We start from the raw sequence: 20,251 nt of genomic DNA, 5'->3' as shown, positions 1-20,251 counted from the left end.
AAGGCCCATGATTGCTCTTGCGGCCGCATTCTGCACGATCTGAAGTTTCTGAACACCCTTCGCTCTTCTTCATGTAGAGAGCATTGCAGTAGTGTATCGTAGCGGCCGGTTAGGTCCCACATAGGCAGCCTTCTCCAGGTCCCTTCAGCTAAGCAATGTTGGCTGGTGGAGCGTAGGGGAAGAGCCTTCTCTGTGGCTGCCCCAGCCCTCTGGAACCAAATCCCTGTAGAGATCCAAATCGCCCCCACTCCCCTGGCCTCTCGCAAGGCATGAAAAACTTACCTTTGCCAGCAGGTCTGGAGCCGTTGTGCTTAACATCTCACTCTAGTCGAGAATATGTGAATATGATTGTAATTGGAATGATTGGGAATGCCTGGTTTTTATATCTTTGAGGTTTTAATATTAGTTTTAGGTTGGGTTCCTTCTGCTGTATTTTGTATTGTATTTTATTCTAATTTTCGTGAGCCACCCTGAGTCTGCAGAGAAGGGCGGCATAGAAATCCAACCAAATAGGTAAATAAATAAGATAAATCAAGTGCAGTGACTCACTTAACAACAGTGGCAAGAAAGGTCGTAAAATAGGGCAACATTCAGGGTCTTGCTTAGAAACAGAAATTTGGGGCTTGGTTGTGGTCATAAGTTGAGGACTACCTGTATACAGTTGACAGAAAGAAAGAAAAGTTTCACCTCTGGGAAAGAATCTCCAACCCACTTAGAGATAAAATTATCAATAACCATTTGTGTTTATCACTGAAGCTGATAACTTAATAGAGGAACACTTGAACAAAGCAGTGGATCCAGGGATGGGTTCCTCCAGATCTCCCGAACTGGTAGCGGCCTGCTGGTGACATTACGGACATTACGGTCGCCATCTTAAAAAAAAAAATTACCGAATTTTTCCCTTTTCCCTTCTCCTTTTCCGTTGCTTGAAAAAGGGCCCTCCCGCACACCCCTGAGTTAATAGTGACCTTTATTTCTTCACTCCTCAGCTGTGTTTTGGACTGAATCCTGCTACTGAGCATGCGCGGAAGCAAAATTGGAGGAGGGGATGCGCACGCAGAGCTGAAGCACGCACGCGAAATGTCATGATGGGAACTGGTGGTGAAGGTAAGTGGAACCCATCCCTGCCCGAAGAGAGCCTGGGTGGTGCAGTGGTTAGAGTGCAGTATTGCAAGCTACTTCTCTGGATCACCATCTGCCAGTAATTTGGCAGATTGAATCTCAGTAGGTTCCAGGTTGACTCAGCCTTCCATCCTTCCGAGGTCAGTAAAATGAGGACACAGATTGTTGGGAGCAATAGGCTTACTGTCTGTAAAACGCTTAGAGAGGGCTGTAAAGTACTGTATTGTGAAGAAGTATACAGTGGTACCTCTACCTAAGAACGCCTCTACTTACGAACTTTTCTAGATATGAACCGTGTGTTCAAGATGTTTTTGCTTCTTCTCAAGAACCATTTTCTACTTACAAACCTGAGCCTCCGAAACTGTAACTGGAAAAGGCAGGGAGAAGCCTCTGTGGGGCCTCTCCAGGAATCTCCTGGGAGGAAACAGCCGGAAAAGGTGGGGAGAAGCCTCCGTGGGGCCTCTCTAGGAATCTTCTGGGAGGAAACAGGGCCGGAAAAGGCAGGGCCTGTCTAGGAAACAGGGCCTCCACCCTCCCTGTGGTTTCCCCAATCACACACATTATTTGCTTTTACATTGATTCCTATGGGAAAAATTGCTTCTTCTTACAAATTTTTCTACTTAAGAATCTGGTGACGGAACGAATTAAGTTCATAAGTAGAGGTACCACTGTATAAGTCTAAATGCTATTGCTATTGCTACTGAGTGGATCCAAGGCATTTCGAACAGGAGGACAACTACTTATGGTAAAGGGTAATTTGTTCTGTAGGTCCTGAGACGGATGTTAATTTTTAAAAGATGAGAAATTTAGTTCTGCGCTGAACCAGACCTAAGGTATGGAGTAGCAAAAAATTGGGATATTGGGAATGCAATATATTCTTGCATTGCAGCACAATGCCATTACAATTTGGGATGAGGAAAAGGGGATTGAAGCCTCAGCACAGCAGAGAGTTTTCAGACAAGGAGAAGAAGCAGTCCTTTCCAGGCAAACTAAACAATTTTGCAGCACTGTCACCTGGTGGTTGGTTTTTATATTGCAACATATGTAACATTTCTTCTACTGTGGTGATTTGGTTGCTCTCTCTCTCCCCCCCCCCCCTTTTGCAGGGGTTTGCAGAAGTTTACTGTAATAAGATGCCGGTCCTTTTGGAAGGGGTCCATTTGCTGAAAGCATCTACGTATCTCTACTTCAGCTGTCCTTATTGACATTGGTTCCAGCAGGTGTCAGCTGGACACAAATTTCTGGCTTGAAGGCTAAAATGAATCTTAGTCATGAAGTCTTTAGCAACACAGGGTCTTGTGAGGTCTTGAAAGAGCCAGTTCCAAATCCCTCTTTAGACACTGGGCTCTTGGATGCCTCTGACCTGTAATGGATTGCTGCCCCCACGGGAGGTGGGGAGGACGCAGTGGAGATAGTAAGTCTATGCACTATTTATTGAATACTTAATAGTCTTTTTTATTGTCCTTTCTTCTCTAGTACCTTAGTAGGATCCTTAATTACTTTTAAAATAGGAAATAATTAAACAGTATGTTTTTACCCATAAACACTTTAACCATGTTAATCATTATCTAGAACTGAACTTTTATAGCAATTAAAGAAAATTGAGCTACTTGCCTAATCTGTTATTGTACTGAACCTTGTGGGTTCAGTACAAAACCTTAAAATGTTACTGTGCTCCTCAACAAATAATGCTGTCTATCATTTGTCCTTTTTGTGGCTATTCAAATAATGTGACTTAATAGAGTTCCTCGTGTTGTGGTGACTCCCCCAACTATAAGTCTAGTGCCAATTCTCCCAACAGAGCTTTAGTTTTTCTCATCATTCCTATCACCCATTTCTTCCCATGTTGACTGTATGACTGTAACTTGTTGCTTATATCCTAAGATTTTTATTAATATTGCTTCTTCATTGCTTATTTGACCCCTATGACAACCATTAAGTGTTGTACCACATGATTCTTGACAAATGTATATTTTATTTTATGTACGCTGAGAGCATATGCACCAAGACAAATTCCTTGTGTGTCCAATCACACTTGGCCAATAAAATTCTATTCTATTAAGCTGATTGGCAGGAAGGTCAAGGGGCACCCCCATTGTAAACTTCTGATTAGTTGGATTGTAAAAATATTTTCCAAGGATTGTAAAAATATGTTCCAAGGCCAGAATAGAAGCTTTGGTTCCTAATACCATGGGAAATTTGTCTTTTCTCATGGTCTTAGGCGACCCCTGTGAAACGGTCATTCAAACCCCAAAGGGTTCCCAGCCCCCAGGTTGAGAACCACTGAATTAGGAGCTGGGACCTGTTAACCTGAGGTTCTCACTAGAGAAATGTGGCCTCTATCCTTAGTTGGCTCTCATTTAAACACAACCAAAAGAGCACAAGATTGGCCCATCTCTCATTGTCTCTATCTGCTGTGGACACAGAGAAATACTTCTAATGTTATGTAAATTTCAGGGCGGACTTAATCCTGTTGAAGCACTACTACTATCTATAACTGAACAGGTGCAGGTTTCAGGCCAGGCAGGGAGATGGATTAATGCTGACGGCCCTGTCAGCGTTCTGCAGGATCTCTTTTGTTGTAATCAGACAAGACAGCAAAGCCTTAGCAAGCATGCTAATACAGTGATACTTCGTCTTACAAACGCCTCATCATACAAACTTTTCGAGATACAAACCCGGGGTTTAAGATTTTTTTTGCCTCTTCTTACAAACTATTTTCACCTTACAAACCCACCGCTGCTGCTGGGATGCCCCACTTCTGGACTTCCGTTGCCAGCGAAGCACCCGTTTTTGCAATGCTGGTATTCCCCTGCAGCATCGCAAAAACACAGAAGTCCAGAGGTGGGGTTTCCCATGGAGGGGAGCCTCAGGGGAATCCCAGCAGCACAAAAACGGGCGCTTCGGCTGGCAAAAGGGTTGAATTTTGGGCTTGCACGCATTAATGGCTTTTCCATTGATTCCTATGGGAAACATTGTTTCATCTTACAAACTTTTCACCTTAAGAACCTCGTCCCGGAACCAATGTAAGTTTGTAAGACAAGGTATCACTGTATTCCTCCTAAGGATGGTAAATGGTTGGAATGGGAGTTGAAAATTACTACTACTGTACTTCCAGGAATAATTGTCTTTGTCAAGAGTCAAGGCTTATACTATTAAAGTAATACTAGATGTGATTTGTTCTAATTAATGCAGAATGAATTCAGAATGCACCAGTCCTCCAATAGAAAATGTATTTTGTGTAAGAAATTGTTGAACAGCTTAAATAGACTGCATTCATTACTTTTACAACAGCATTACCCCCCTTTTCTTTTCCCCCACTCTCATACTCGGCAACAGGAGCTATATGCCTTCCTCAGAGGTTGCCCTGTTTGGGTCTCTGCTCAGCACTGTCAATTGTGGGTCGGAATATTTATTTCCCCATAATTCCTGAGAAAAACCCCTTTCCCTCAGCAGATATTCCTGTTTCCATTATTTCCACTAGGTTTTTCACTCCATACTTATTCCCCCCCCCCCCATGGATTTTCATGACAAATATTACCCTGATTTCAGGGCCTGAAATGCTGTTGTTTTTCCTCACCTATAGAGACCCAAGACAAGAGCTGGATTTATACAACATGCTAAACCACCTTTTTCCCCTCGGGTGCCGAAAGAGCGTGGGCGTGCACTATCGCGCATCCGCAAGTGCCCACACCCATAATTCAATGCTTGGGGAGGGCGGAAACAGCTTCCCCCAAGCCCCAGAGGCCCTCTGGAGGGTGGAAATGGCCTGTTTCCCAACTTCTGGTGGGCCCAGTAGGCTCGTGTTTTGCCCTCCTGAGGCTCCAAAGGCTTCTCTGGAGCTGGGAGAGGGTAAAAATACGCTCCCCCATCCCCCCGGAGGCTCTCAGGATTTGTATGCCATCCCTCTCCGAGGACTCCCTGGAGTGGGGAGGGAATGGAGATTTTACAGCAGCCTTGCCCCGCCACGGCCACCAAGCCACACCATGTCCCCCAACTCACCAGTAGTAAAAAAAAATTGAATCCCACCACTGGCTCAGTACCTATCCTTCCACCCCACCCTCTCTATCATCAGAACCGATGAATCTTCTTGAATGAGAAGCAAAAAAACCCCAATTGCTGCCAACCTGCCTTCCATTGAGGACTTGTATATTGCACGAGTCAAAAAGAGGGCTGTGAAAATATTTACTGACCCCTCGCATCCTGGACACAAACTGTTTCAACTCCTACCCTCAAAACGTCGCTACAGAGCACTGCACACCAAGACAACTAGACACAAGAACAGTTTTTTCCCGAAGGCCATCACTCTACTAAACAAATAATTCCCTCAACACTGTCAGACTTTTTACTAAATCTGCACTTTTATTTCTACTAGTTTTTTTCTCATCATTCCTATCATCCTTTTCCTCCCACTCAGGACCGTATGACTATAAGTTGTTGCTTGTATCCTAAGATTTTTAGTAATATTGATTGCTTCTTCATTGCTTATTTGACCCCTATGACAATCATTAAGTGTTGTGTCACATGTTTCTCGACAAATCTATATTTTCTTTTATGTACACCAAGATCATATGAACCAAGACAAATTCCTTGTGGGTCCAATCATACTTGGCCAATAAAATTCTATTCTATTCCATAATGATTATCAGCCATCTGGGAATTGTGATCAACTTAGTCAAATGGATGGGGCTTTGCAGCATTGAAGGACTTTCACTCACCCCCACCTTTCAGTTCAGTGTTTAATACACCTTTGAGGTTTTACTTTCAGTGCAGAGCACTAATTCAAAATCAACTGAACGTCATGCAGATCACTTTCTTTTGACCAATGCGAAGAAGCCTTGCAGGTGTCTTCAGTCATGGATTTCAGATCAGTCTGGTTTTTAATTTGGTTGTTACAAGATTGGTTTCTTCTCTTAATACTCAATAATACACTTGGGACACGCAGTTATCTTTATGAAGACGATGGCATTAACCTAGCTTCTAGCAGATTTTCAACTATACTATTGAGCCTTTATCTTACCATTTATGTTTTTCTAAATAAAGATTGACTATATTAAGTTCACATCCCTCTCTGGGCCAATTTGGAAAGCAAATGTATAATATCCCTGAAATCTTGCCATGTGTTAGAATCAAAAAACATTAAATCAGGATCATTTCCAGCATTGAAAGCTGCTAGGCACATTTGGTTATTAATAGGTAAGCAGTTGTGATTTGATCTCAAATCACATGATAAGTTAATATGATAGAAGTCAAATCTGAAAATAGCGAGGAAGAGGCTCTATTTGAATACGTGAACTAAACGATGGCTTAATGTTTTAAATCAATTGATTTTCAATTACTATTTTAATTTTTTTGAGAGATTAACCTTTGAGTTTGGCTTGCCTTCAATATATTCCTGCCAGTATTCTCAAGTAAAACATATATATACTAACTAAAAGCATGGCCTGAATAGTTTACCAGCCTATTTTAGCTTCATTAAGAGAGGCTGCAGTCAAATGTATACCAAGAATTCCTTTTCATAAGGTAGTTAAAAATAAAAGGAAGATTTGCATTATTTATATATCGGGTCCACGGAAGGAAAAATTAGAATATCCAGTTTTGGAAAATCAAGGGGTCCAGGTATTAAAAAATGGGAAATACACTTCTTACTATTTAAAGATGAAACTAATTAATCTTAAAATATTATGAGAGGTCTGTTGGAGGTATCAAAGAATGTTTAACAAAGGAAGAACATGAAGACTTCTTAGATTGTCTGTGTAAGAAATTTGAACGTTCTTTAACTCACATGATTTTGTCTTGTTCTATTATAGCTTTATAGTTTCAAATTATAGTAAAATGTATGTTAATGTAATCTTGGGAATAAATAGTTAAGGATCTCAGTGTGATGTTGAATTATATTTGTAAAGTATAGAATTTGTCATTCTATGAAAATTTTGGTTCTATGAAATTGAAGGCAGAACAGAGGATACTGGTATATAACTAGAAAAAAAGTCACTACAGTGGTACTTCTACCTAAGAACGCCTCTGCTTAAGAACTTTTCTAGATAAGAACCGTGTGTTCAAGATTTTTTTGCCTCTTCTTAAGAACCATTTTCTACTTAAGAACCCGAGCCTGGAAAAATTTCCCAGGAAATTTGAGAGCAGCACGAAGGCCTGACCAGTTTCTTGCCATTCCCTCTGGGTTTCTCTCTCTGACGCAGTGTATGGGAGGCAGCCTCACGCCGGGTGTATGGGAGGCGCGTGCTCCTCCTTGCTGCCTCAGAGGCCCTCTTCTTTTTTTTAAGACTTAAAGTTTTGGATTTTTTTGATTCCCCTCCCCTCCCCTTCTTCCTTCGGCAGTGACTGTCCTCCTCCTCTTCCTCTTCCTCCTCCTCCTCAATTCCAAATTCCAAGCTTTTAATTCTTTCCTAATGAGTTTGCAGGCATTATTTGCTTTTACATTGATTCCTATGGGAAAAATTGCTTCTACTTAGAAACTTTTCAGTTTAAGAACCTGGTCATGGAACGAATTAAGTCCTTAAGTAGAGGTACCACTGTACTGTAATTTTAAAGAATGGGTCCAAGTTATCAGCTTGTTTTTGAAGAAAAAATGACACATTTTGTTGTTATATGCTAATGAGATTTAATGATAAACCCAGTAATTAATTCCTTATAACTATTCATACTTCTCATGTGGACCATTGTTACTGAGGGTTTTTTAAAATTGTAATTATTATGATTAGTTCTTTTAACCACTAATTGATTCACCCTTTCTCTATTTTCCTCAGGCTTTTCCTGGAACTAAATAATTATACGATCCCCACCCACCCTTTGTCACACTGAATCAGAAGAACTTTGTTCTTTATGGATATAGGAAAATCACATTTTTGTAATTTTATTAAATTAGATTCTGTGAATCTGTTTTATGTACACATGTGCAATAAATATTACTCCCTTAGAATCAAGGTGCCAAATACCTCAAAGCCTGAAGCAATGGTAAATTCAATGTATTTCAAATTAGGTTTCATTCATCCAAAAACTTAGAGACCTTCCTCTTTTTTTCCTCATTGCCAGGCCTGGACTTTAGGTTACAACATGAAAATGTGTAGCAAACGAGTAGTCCTTGTCAAGTGGCCAGAATTGGGACCAGCAAATTGGTCATTAAGCAAAACAGTCTCTAAGAAAAATACCACAATTTTACAATTTTACTCCAGCTTTTGTTTGCTTTACAGAACTGCAAAGATTCTCACCAAATTATTTTTTCCTCATCATTGTAACTGCAGAAGGTTTCTGTCTAAGGCGGCTGTTAAATGAGAGCTGCCCTGTTTCCAAATTATTAGTGGTTCTCTTCCTGATACGATGCCAAAATTATTGCCCTTTGAAATTCACCAAGCTTAACTAAATAATTAATAATAATAATAATAATTTATTAGATTTGTATGCCGACCCTCTCCGAGGACTCAGAGCAGTTCACAACATCTAAAACATCATATACAAATCCAATGTTAAAACAGTCTTTAAAAAACCCCCTATTAAAAACAGTCATACAACCCAAACACACCATCCATAAAGTCAAAGGCAGCTAAGGATATATCAGTTCCTCCATGCCTGGCGACATAGATGAGTTTTCAAAAGTTTGCGAAAGGCAAGGAGGGGAGGAGCAGTTCTCCGGGGGGGGGGGGGAGCTGATTCCAGAGGGTCATGGCCACCACAGAGAAGGCTCTTCCCCTGGGTCCTGCCAGATGGCATTGTTTCGTCGACGGGACCCGGAGAAGGCCAACTCTGTGGGACCTAATCGGACACACACTATAACTCATAGCTCTATCCAGGGGTGGATTCCACTTACCTTCCCTACCGGTTTGTAACACATCGGGAAAATTATCCTCTGTGCAATGCAGAACCCTTTGCGCATGCGCAGAGGGTTTTTTGCCAGGCGCTTTCAAGGAGCGGCAACTGGAGAACCAGTTTGGGGGCATGGCCAGCAGACCATTGCTGCCAGTTCAGCGAGCGGGGGGCAAATTTCTGCCACCGGTATGGGCGAGTTGGTCCGAATCGGCAGCAACCCACCACTGGGTTTATCTACATCCCAAAATATATGTAGGCTGGGATTACCAATCTCTTAATTTAATTCAGACAGAGTTATAGATGAAGGCATCAGAAAGAGGAAGCTCCTAAAATTAGGAAACCCAGCCTATTTTGTTTATTTATTTCCTAGAAATCCAGGACTGCCTTCAACTCAGGCTATGTCGAAGCTTCTGAATTCATCCACTAACTGCGCTATTGTTCCCCCAGAGTTCCATCTCTTCTCTGCCCTGTGTGCGAATCATGCCTCCAAGTAAAAAGACGACTTGCTCTTTGCGGCTTCTGGTTCTAGCTTTCTCTCCCGTCTACCGGTGGGATACTCAAAGGCATGGAAAGTCTTTCCCCGTGTGTCCGGCTTCTTTCTTTTCTGTTCTTTTTTCTGACCTTGCATCTCCGAGGCCCTCTTCTGCTCCTTTGGGGAGGATGGGGGCGGGTCTACCTTGATTTTGGGGATGTGGAAAGTAAGTGCATGAGTTTCCTTCTCTGCCTTATTGTTCTGCGCATCCTCCAGTTGCTGAAGGTCAAAAATGGCCTTGGCACCAGAAAGGCGCTGCTTTGGGTTGTACTGGAATCCAGGCTGAGCTTTACACCTTTTCCCCAGTTGGATTCTACACTCACGTTCCAGATCACTCTCTGAGATGGGCACATCATGGACCTACCAAAGGGGAAGAAAGCAACAAGGACAGATTTAGGTATGGGGCCCAAGGCACTAATGGGTTTCACTTACCTTTTCTAGCAGTTTGGAGATGTTCGCATGAGCAGAAGCACCATGATGATGTCCTGACAGGTGGGTGGAGCCTCCTGCCGCTGCTACAGTTTCGCTCAAATTGGAGAGAACCAGTAGCAACCCACCACTTTTAGAATTACTTGTATTATAGTAAATGACTTATAAGACAGGAAAAGTGGGGGCAACCTGTCGATCGGGGTCCATATGTGGCCATAAAATTCCTTCTTTTATAGCTCTTATGGCTTCAATAAGTGGCATTCCTGAATTTAGGCTACAAATTCCCAGGAAAATAATTCTGGGAATTTGGAGGAGCAAAATAATTAAAACCGGGTGCATAAGGCTTCATTTAATTTAATGCACCAAGCATAGCAAAAAACAACCCAGCAATACAACAAAATCAAACCCCTGCCTTGGAATGGGAGCCTTGCCACTTTAATGATGTTACTCCTTTGCTTAATCACCCAAGGGAAGCTCCCAGCCCTCAAATTTCCCCACCTCTGCAACAGAGACGAGGAAAGGACATTGGTGAATATTGCTGACTTATACAGTGTTTCCCCGAAAATAAGACACTGTCTTATATTAATTTTTGCTCCAAAAGTTGTGCTACGTCTTATTTTTTGGGGGTGCCTTATATTTCTCAAATAAGACAAATTCACAGGCAGAAAAGCTGACACCCCCAAAGAAAGTGTACCGTACGGTACACTGATTACGGTACGGTACCTGTCAGTATGGCACCCACACACACAAACGAAGGCACTTATATGGTACAACAGTATACTCCCGCTATTGCAGCTTCCGGCCACCAGAGGAGCTACAGTCTACGCACTGTAGTGGAGACTGTAATGGCGGTGAGACAGCAGCAGGCTGTGTCTGCTGTACTGGACGGTACAAAGCGATGGAAGGGGCCAGCAGGGGACGCCACATTATTACGGTACCGCTATGAACAGCTTTGAATGGTACCGTATGTTTTTCCATCGTACCGTATGTAAACTTGACTACGCCTTATTTTCGGGGGGTGCCTTATATTAGCAAATTCTGCAAAACCTCTGACATGTCTTACTTTCAGGGTACGTCTTATTTTCGGGGAAACAGGGTAGCTGGTTTGTGCGTATTTTAGAATGGAAGTGCCGGATAGATTTCTGGGTGCCTAGCAGCAAATCAATTAGGGCTCCCATGGGTAAACTCTAGTTTACAACCTCCTGATTACCTTTAAAAAAAAAGGTATTCTGGAATTTAGTGGCAAAATAGGTGATGTCCAGCAAGGAATTTTTCAGCAACAGCAATCGCCAAAAAAGAGAGGCCAAAATAACAATAGCATCAGCAATAGCACTTAAACTTATATACTGCTTCACAATACTTTACAGTCCTCTCTTAAGCAGTTTACAGAGTCAGCATATCACCCCCAACAATCTGGGTCCTCATATTACCCACCTCGGAATGATGGAAGGCTGAGTCAACGATGAGCCAGTGAGAATCGAACTGCTGGCAGTCAGCAGAATTATTTATTTATTTTATTTTATTTTATTAATTAGATTTATAAGCCGCCCAACTCCTGACGGACTCTGACATACATAAATAAAACAATTTACTGCAATTAAAATCCCAGTACAAAACATTCATCCCATTCTAGGCCGGAGCAGACTACTATAGCTCAGTGGCCCCAGGCCTGCTGGCAAACCCATATTTTTGAGGACTTTTGGAAATCTAGAAGGGTGGGGGGCAATGTGGATCTCCAGGGATAGTTAGTTCCATAGAGCTGGAGCTGCCACAGAGAAGGCCCTCCTCCACAGACCTTCCAATCTACACTGTTTGGTCGATGAGACCCGGGGAAGTCCATCCCTGTGGGCTCTGATCGGCCGCTGTATGAGTATGAGGCAGAAGACGGTCCTTGTGTACCCTCAAACACCAAAGACAAATACAAACACTACCCTTTCACAAAATCTCCCAATTGTTACTGTAATCATCTTTTGCAGGCCTCACATGCCTGCACACCAAAAAATAGTTGATTGCGGCTAAAAAGAAACACAGAAGGGAGCTGCTACACCAGACAGGAAGTTTCTACCTCAGCCATGAAGCTGTCTTCTTGCAGAAACTGAGGTGGGATGTTGCGTAGCTTCTCCAGTGTCTCCACCAGTCCTGAACAGCCACGTCGTTTTTCAGAGGAGCCCAGGGCTAAGCGGACTAACAGCAGCCCAACACGGAACAACACCTTGACCCCTGTGGGAGAAAGCCAGGACAAAGCAGTTGAGCACATGGCAAGCACTCTTGTACACTCTTGTCCATCCATCTGGTCAGGCCTATTCTGACAACAACTTTCATGTTACTTAACCCTTTTGGCTGAAAATGCTGTGTTGTAATCATAGGTTCATAGGCACTGAACATTGGAATAGAATATTGCTGAAGGGTGATGTTTTAGCCTAATGGGTGCTGTATAAACCTTAATGGAAAGGCAGCAAAGTCCAGGCTGAGTAAGCAAGTTGCAGAATCCATGACCACGTGGAAAATAATTAACTTGATATACAGCATGAAGAAAACGTATAGCTAAGTTCCATATAAGGAAATATATATGCCTTACTCTCATTCCTTTGCTAATCATCAGTAAACACACAATCCAGGAAAAGGCAATGAATGGAGCTTCCATTAATTATCTATAGGGAAGTCACGAGGAGGTTGCCTTATACAGCGCATGAGTGAATGGTAGTTGGGGGATGGCTTAACGTATGTGGCGTTTGCGAATTGGTTATTCTGTACCACATGTCAGGAAAAGTGAAATACAATAAAAGGAGAGATCTCAATACAATCGAGGTCGTCTCATTGAGAAAATTTTCTCCGTTGCTTCATTTTGATGTGGCAATTATGGCACCCTGTGCCTTCCTAGAGGTCGGCCCACTGGGGGAGGGCAGTTTGCCTTCAGTGCTGGGATTGGAACTGGATGTTCTTCCATGGAACAATACTGCTTCTCCTGGTTTCTGAATAATCTGAGAGCTCCAGGGAAGCAGAATTTAAAAACTGGTGAATGGATTTACTGAAATCATCTTTTGCACACCAAGCTATTCTGCTTACTCAGAGTGTTGCAGCTAAAGTAGAACTGTAATTCCCAGAATTCCCACTCCATGTTCACAGAGAATTCTGGGAGTTACAGTCTCAGGATCTGTAGCAGGCTGGGGATGACTTTCCCTCCAAAATAAGGATGAGTAATTTGATAAAATATTTTTTTCAGGATTTCAAGTACCGGTATGTCCTTCAACTTTAGCTTATGAAAATCAGCATACATTTCCCATCATTTGGAAGTGGAAACACTTTAAAAATGCAGTACGAGCCCTAAAATAACATAAAAATGAGAAGAACCTCAAAAATGTCTGCATGACATTGGATTTTTAGTGACTTCTTGGGCTTCTCCCTGAGCTTTTCTTGGCAATTATATGGCAATATAACAATATGCTGGCATCTCTTTTTTTAAAATGTTTTTTCAACTCCTTCTTTTATCTGTTTTACAGCCTTGGGATTCCTTAGTTAAACACTCAAAGAGCCATTTGGACCCATTTCCGACAGGAAATAAAACACCAGGAGCTAAAAAATCTGGTGGGCGTGGCCAACTCGATGTCACTCACTCACTCTAATCAAGTCACATGACCTCCCCTAGCCAGGCCTACCCAGTCAGTCATCAGGGCAGACAACTGGTTATTAAAAAACACTTGGGGGGCCACACACAAAAATATTTAAGTGTGAGTTCATAATAATATTGTCCATCTTGGTTTCCAATCATGACTATCTCTGTCCTTCTCCATCCAATATCCTATTTCTTCTTACATTTACTTCAGAAAGATTTTAATCTCTTCCTTTAATCCAAAGAAGATGCCTCTCCCTAAAAGAAAGACTGTTCCCTCTCTTGCCCTTGTTTTTCAATTTAGCCTCCTGCATCTGTAGGGCAATTCATTCTCCCAGTCACCTCATACCATCAGGTGTTGCCTTGCAAAGTTCTGCAACAATGTCCGGTGGGACCCAGGGGAAGAGCCTTCTCTGTGGCGGCCCTGACCCTATGGAACCAGCTCCCCCCAGAGATCAGGACTGCCCCACCCTCCTTGCCTTTCGTAAACTTCTTAAAACCCACCTCTGCCGTCAGGCATGGGGGAACTGAGACATCTCCCGTTGCCTATGTAATTTTATGTATGGAATGTTTGTGTGTATGCTTTTATATAATGGGTTTTTTTAGGTTTTTTAATGTAAAATTGTTATTTTAGATTTTAATATTAGATTTGTTATTGTATATTGTTTTTTTCACTGCTGTGAGCCGCCCCGAGTCTGTGGAGAGGGGCGGCATACAAAACTAATAAATAAATAAATAAATAAATAAATAAATAAATAAATAAATAAATAAATAAATAAATAAATAAATAAATAAATAAATAAATAAATAAATACATAAATACATAAATACATAAATACATAAATACATAAATAAACAAATAAACAAACAAACAAACAAACAAACAAACAAACATGATTCTGCTTCTTGTCTCAGTTCGTACTTACAGATCCCCAAGGGCTCATTGCCCTCACTCACCCTCACTCAGGAAGGCATCCCACACTCTCAACACTGTGGGGAAGGGCAGCGTGCGGGCAAAGAGGCACAGGAACCACTCAGGCATGTACATCAAAGGGCCCACCCCATGCTTCTGAAAGTGCTTAAAGGCCTTTGGACACAGACGGTGGAGGAGCGCAGTAAAAATTTCACTGTCTAGCACCAGCGCCTCCTGTGGAAAAAAAGATGCAACTACATCATTTAATCAAATACTGTAGTTTCCTCTTCTGTAACTCTCATTTTCCTATCCTCACCTGTCCTTGAGGTCTTAGAGGTCTTCTAGTCCAAACTTCTGCTTACATAATAAACCTGGTACCATTTCAGAAAAATGACTATCCAATCTCTTCTTAAAACCCAGAACTAGAACCCAAAACTTGACTTATAACTATTTGCTTACAACTGTCAAAAATTATGACCGTGTGGAAAGATGCTGGGTAGTAAAATACGGAATTATTTTTTCCTTTATTCTTCTACAAATAATAGAATATGATGTTTAATATTAGATTTGTTATACTGTGTTATTTTGTTGTGAGCCGCTCCAAGTCCATGGAGAGGGGCGGCATACAAATCTAATAAATTATTATTAAAATTATTAATTATTAAACTTCAACTTGTTCAACTTCAGTCTGTTGTTATTCCCTTTGCTAAAAGGGCATTATAAATAAAAGTTGTTGTTGTTGTTGTTGCTGTTGTTATTATTATTATTATTATTATTATTATTATTATTATTATTATTATTATTTGCATATATCCTTCTGGATGGGCATGGAGATTTTAATTAGAATCTTCTTGCCTCTGTAATGTTATGCGTTAAGTGAACACAAGAACAAGGGGACACAATCTGAAGTTAGTTGGGGGAAAGATCAAAAGCAACATGAGAAAATATTATTTTACTGAAAGAGTAGTAGATCCTTGGAACAAACTTCCAGCAGACGTGGTAGATAAATCCACAGTAACTGAATTTAAACATGCCTGGGATAAACATATATCCATCCTAAGATAAAATACAGGAAATAGTATAAGGGCAGACTAGATGGACCATGAGGTCTTTTTCTGCCGTCAGACTTCTATGTTTCTATGTTTCTATGCTGCAACATAAACCATACAACATTTGTAGCAGACCAGTGACATCTTATGATCTGATTTGAGTGTTGCATTTTCATTTGTCACTTCCTTTTGACAGCTGTGACACCAGGCTTTAAATAGTGATCATTCAACCACTATTTTCATTTTGATATTTAAAATTGAATATTTCATTTAAAATACATTTCCTTTACGTCTTCTGAAAATGGTCTCTTTACCAAGCAAGGGCTGAATTTTCAAGTCACGTGCCTCTATGCTATAGTCAGGAAGTGACGTTATGGAAATTATTTCCCTTTTTGCATTTTGATCTTTCAATCACCAAAAAGGGAACACCCAGTTAAGGTTATGGGAAGTATTAGGAGAAGAATAATTTATGAAATGATCCCTGGAAGATAATATAGTGCCAATGGGAGCTACTTACCCATTACCTCAGAACAGAACAGAACAGAACAGACACAGTGTGAAGGCCAGGGTATTAAGACACAAAGCACTTGCAGGAGGGGAGGTATGAGATCTCCAGCTTACCATCCTCCAGTTTCATCCATCCACTACAGTAGGGGTCTCCAAACTTGGCAGCTTTGAGGCTTGTGGACTTCAATTCAAGCCAGCTACGCTGCTGGGGGAACTCCAGGAGTTAAGATCCACAAGTCTTAAAGTTGTCAAATTTGGAGACCCTTGCACTACAGTCTTGCTCGCCATCCTCACCTGGCACAATTCTTGAGTCTTAGGCTTTAATTTCATGTATGAATCTTCCTCTATGTAAGTCAAATACGAAGTAAAGATGGATGCAACATAATGAGTTAAGTAGTTCTGCTTTCTCCCTGTTGCTTGCAACCTTTTCCCACTTTCTCCCACCAATGGTAAGCTACTTAAAACCCACCTCTGCCATCAGGCATGGGGGTATTGAGATCCTCTTTCCCCCTAGGCCTTTACAATTCTATGCATGATATATATGTATGTCTGGTTTTTATATTAATGGGTTTTTGATCGTTTTTAGTATTAGATTACTATTGTACACTGTTTTATTGTTGCTGTTAGCCGCTCTGAGTCTCCGGAGAGGGGCGGCATACAAATCCAATCAATCAATCAATCAATCAATCAATCAATCAATCAATGGACCAATTGTTTTCTGGACTTTTCCCCTTGTTTTTAACTTCTTAAAAGAAGCGTTTTTATTTATTTATGACTTTTATCGCAGGCCTAAGTTCATTTTGAGCCTTAGTTTTCCTCACTTCATCTTTGCAGACTCGGGCTATTTCCTGATATTCTGCCCTAGTTTATGTAACCCTCTTTCTACTTTTTCTACTTCTCCTTTTTGCCTTTCAATTTATCAGAGAATTCTTTATGCTTTTAGTCTAGCTATTTAAAGGTTCAAAATTATAACTTCAAAATAATAAATCAAAAGTCTTCGGAGTCTTCGGAGAGGGGCGGCATACAAATCTAATAAATAATAATAATAATAATAATAATAATAATAATAATAATAATTATTATTATTATTATTATTATTATTATTATTATTATGCAGTCCTACCGCCCCACCTCTGGTTTCCAGGCACTCCCTTACACTTCCTTGTTCTCCCCCCAACCTCCCAAGATGTGAGCAGTTGACCAGCGGGCTTGTTGAAATGCCAGATCTGGAAAGAACTGCCTTTTCAAAGTCCCATTCTTTCAAAAGTCTTCTAATTACCGTATGTGCCTGTTTCGTTTAATTAAAACCAGAGGGAGAGATTGAAAGGGGGATATGTTAGGGGTCCCATTCCTCTCCCCAATCAGTGGTAATTAATATCATCTCCAGCTGGAGAACATTCTGCCTAAATCAGCTAGGATGTTGCTTTCAACAAAGGAACATAGCAAATCATTTTCTCTAGCAACTGTCATCCTGGAACCTTATGGAAAACATCATAAGGAGCTAAGTGGATTCTTCTCAGCAAGAGTTGAAGGGCCGCATTATTAAAGGGTGACCAGCATTTGATAAACCAGCACAAGCCAACAGGCACCCAATGTCAAACCCTCACTCCTGTCCCATCACTGTTTCCCTGGCTGCTGGTACTGATGAGAAGGAAAAAATGGGTACCAAAGCCAGAGGGCTAAGCCCATGACTTCATTTTGCAAACCCTGCAGATATTTTTGATTAAAAGGATTGCACCATTTGGCAGCAAGCTGGAATAGAGGCTGTGGAGGAATAATAAGCATTAGCAGTGGGGACAGGACAAAAAAATATCATCTCAATATGGCTTCTGCTAGTGTTAAAAATTGGTGGAGAGAACTTTAACCCCAAAGAAAGGCCTTAAGGACTGCTGTGCCACTCCAGTTTGTTGGTTCCCATTCCCCGAAAGTGGATTTCCATTCTTTCCTAAATCTCTCACCATTTGGGGGCTGTAGTAACCAGGCAGATAGTGGTCGCAGATCTGTACCAGGCACCAGAATGCTTGCTGGGGAAAAAAAAAAAGCAAGCAACCATCAGGGAAGACAAACAGTAGCAGATAACAGCCTGGAATAACTCTGATGTTAGGAAATGTTGCATTATAGCATGAATGTTAGAATAGGATTATATCATAATTATATATATCTGGACCTCTAGCATAAAAATGCTCTGCTTACCCTGATTCCATTATAAGCCAGGATAGGACGGAACTAACTTGCCTAGTCTGTATTTCTGGTGAACAAAAGGGCTCAATAAACATCTCACTGATAAACAAGTTTACATCACTCCAGACAGGACGTTATAAGGGGGGATTTACATTGCCTGAAGCAAACACAGGACGAGAGGGTGATTAAGGAGATTGGTTGTGATAAGGCAGAAGTCTTCAAAGAAATTAGGTGTGAGAAACATTTGCTCAAAGGAAAAGTTTCTAGGAAATTAGTTTGTGGGAAAGGAAGGACTCAAAAATATGTTATTGGATGTTTGTGTATCACTTGACATGTACGTGTAATTATCCCCATTTCCTTATGCTCCCAAATAAAAAGAAGTACACAACTCTATACTGTGTCACTTCACCCAGAGAGAGAATGTGTCCAAGTCTTCTTTCTAGGATTCACGTTCGTGAGTGATCCCACACGGCTGGGTTGCTCTTAGAAATAAAAGGAATAAAAAAATCTCCTGAAGTCTAGAGAGAGCTTGGGAAATCAGAGAGATGCAACCTGGTCCCTCTCAAGGATCTTCAAAGGGTACATTAAAAATGTCAGGATGCTGTCAGGAGGTCAGGATGATGCAATCAATTTTTCTGCCAGATTTTTTATTCGTGGCAATGCAGACCAATCTACAACTGTACCATCAGGACTAGCTGCATTTTGACACCACTGACATGTACACAAACGTTTGTGAATGTTCCCAATAGTTTCTTTCTCCGCAGTGAGAATTTCTATGACGACACACTGCTTGTAACGTACATCACTTACAGACACCTTTTCGAAAAGCTGCTGCAGCTACACTATCTGTCTGAATAAATGAAAAATTTACACACGCATCCCTGACAATTTAAATAACGTATATCTAAAGTTTTGCATTCATACCATTACTGTAGGCTGAGAAAAAAATGTGGTGCTTTCCTTTCTGGGTGACCCTCATACATTTTGTTTGATCAGTCAGTCAATCAATCCAACAATAAAGGAAAAAGATCAATTATCGATTACAAACAACTTAAATCTTAACTTGACTCCTGGTACACAATTTGTAAAAAAATATTTGAAATATTATCCTGTTTATACCTACATATAAATATTAAACACTTATTACTTTAAGCTCTTTACAGATTTACCTCCTTTTTCTCAACATATACACCAATCATACAACCAAAATGAATAGTTGTAAATTCCAAAAATATTGCAGGCATCTCCTCCCCACCCAAACCTAACCCCTCTGCACACCTGCTAAGTTGTCTCTTTCATGATCTCTAATCTTCTACTTACTTCCTTTTTTTTCCTTGTAAATATTGTAAGGTACACCTAAATATATACAAGTCACATTATGATGTATCTCAACCGAGCATATGTATATCTAGAGATTTGCTGTTATTATGTATATCTCCCCTTTGCATTATTTAAAACTCAATAAACTATTTTTTTTAAATCCAACAACCATAGTGATAACCATAAGGAAAGAAGGGCTTTGCCTGAGACTCACCTCTGGTGGCATGTGCATGAGAAGCAGGGCACCCACTGGTCCTTGAGCTTGACAATAACCTTCTTGAGGCCGATGGACAGTGTAGGCTTTCAGCAATTGCAACAGCCCTTGCTGTCTATAAGGGAAGAGAGATCATAGAAGGCTTGAGGAAGCCGTGGTCCCATCCTTGCCTTGCGTTTACCAGATGTAATCCAGTAAGAGCACTCCAGCTCAGCTCTGTGGTTCTACTTTTAGATAGAATTCTATGCTGTGCCTTGGCAAGTGGTATTCAACCTGTTGCTCACGCTACTCACCAGAGCCTACAAAACTTTTGCCAGACCCATCCTTGAATACAGTTCATCTGACTGGAACCCATATCACATCTCGGACATCAACACCCTTGAAAACGTCCAAAGATACTTCACCAGAAGAGCCCTTCACTCCTCCACTCGAAACAGAATACCCTACGAAAGCAGACTATCAATCCTAGGTCTAGAAAGCTTAGAACTACGTCGCCTAAAACACGATCTAAGTATTGCCCACAAGATTATATGCTGCAACGTTCTACCTG

General features: G+C 41.1%; 1 protein-coding gene across 2 annotated transcripts in view; it reads right to left on the bottom strand.

The window, feature by feature from the left end:
* Nucleotides 1-8,513: 8,513 nt before the first annotated feature.
* Nucleotides 8,514-20,251, bottom strand: part of TBC1D10C (TBC1 domain family member 10C) — a 36,592-nt gene continuing 24,854 nt past the window's right edge. For both annotated transcript variants that reach the window (XM_070727736.1, XM_070727745.1), the window contains exons 5-9: nt 19,702-19,816; nt 17,945-18,010; nt 14,475-14,664; nt 11,973-12,127; nt 8,514-9,838 (exon numbers count right to left, since the gene is read on the bottom strand). In XM_070727736.1, the coding sequence (XP_070583837.1) occupies nt 9,425-9,838; nt 11,973-12,127; nt 14,475-14,664; nt 17,945-18,010; nt 19,702-19,816 (940 nt within the window). In that variant the 3' untranslated portion in view covers nt 8,514-9,424. The remainder of the gene's footprint in view (nt 9,839-11,972; nt 12,128-14,474; nt 14,665-17,944; nt 18,011-19,701; nt 19,817-20,251) is intronic.

The sequence above is a fragment of the Erythrolamprus reginae genome, chromosome 1 (assembly GCF_031021105.1).
Source record: "Erythrolamprus reginae isolate rEryReg1 chromosome 1, rEryReg1.hap1, whole genome shotgun sequence".
Taxonomy (NCBI): domain Eukaryota; kingdom Metazoa; phylum Chordata; class Lepidosauria; order Squamata; family Dipsadidae; genus Erythrolamprus; species Erythrolamprus reginae.
The sequence above is the reverse complement of the archived record's forward strand: the minus strand, read 5'-3'. Positions and strand labels throughout refer to the sequence as shown.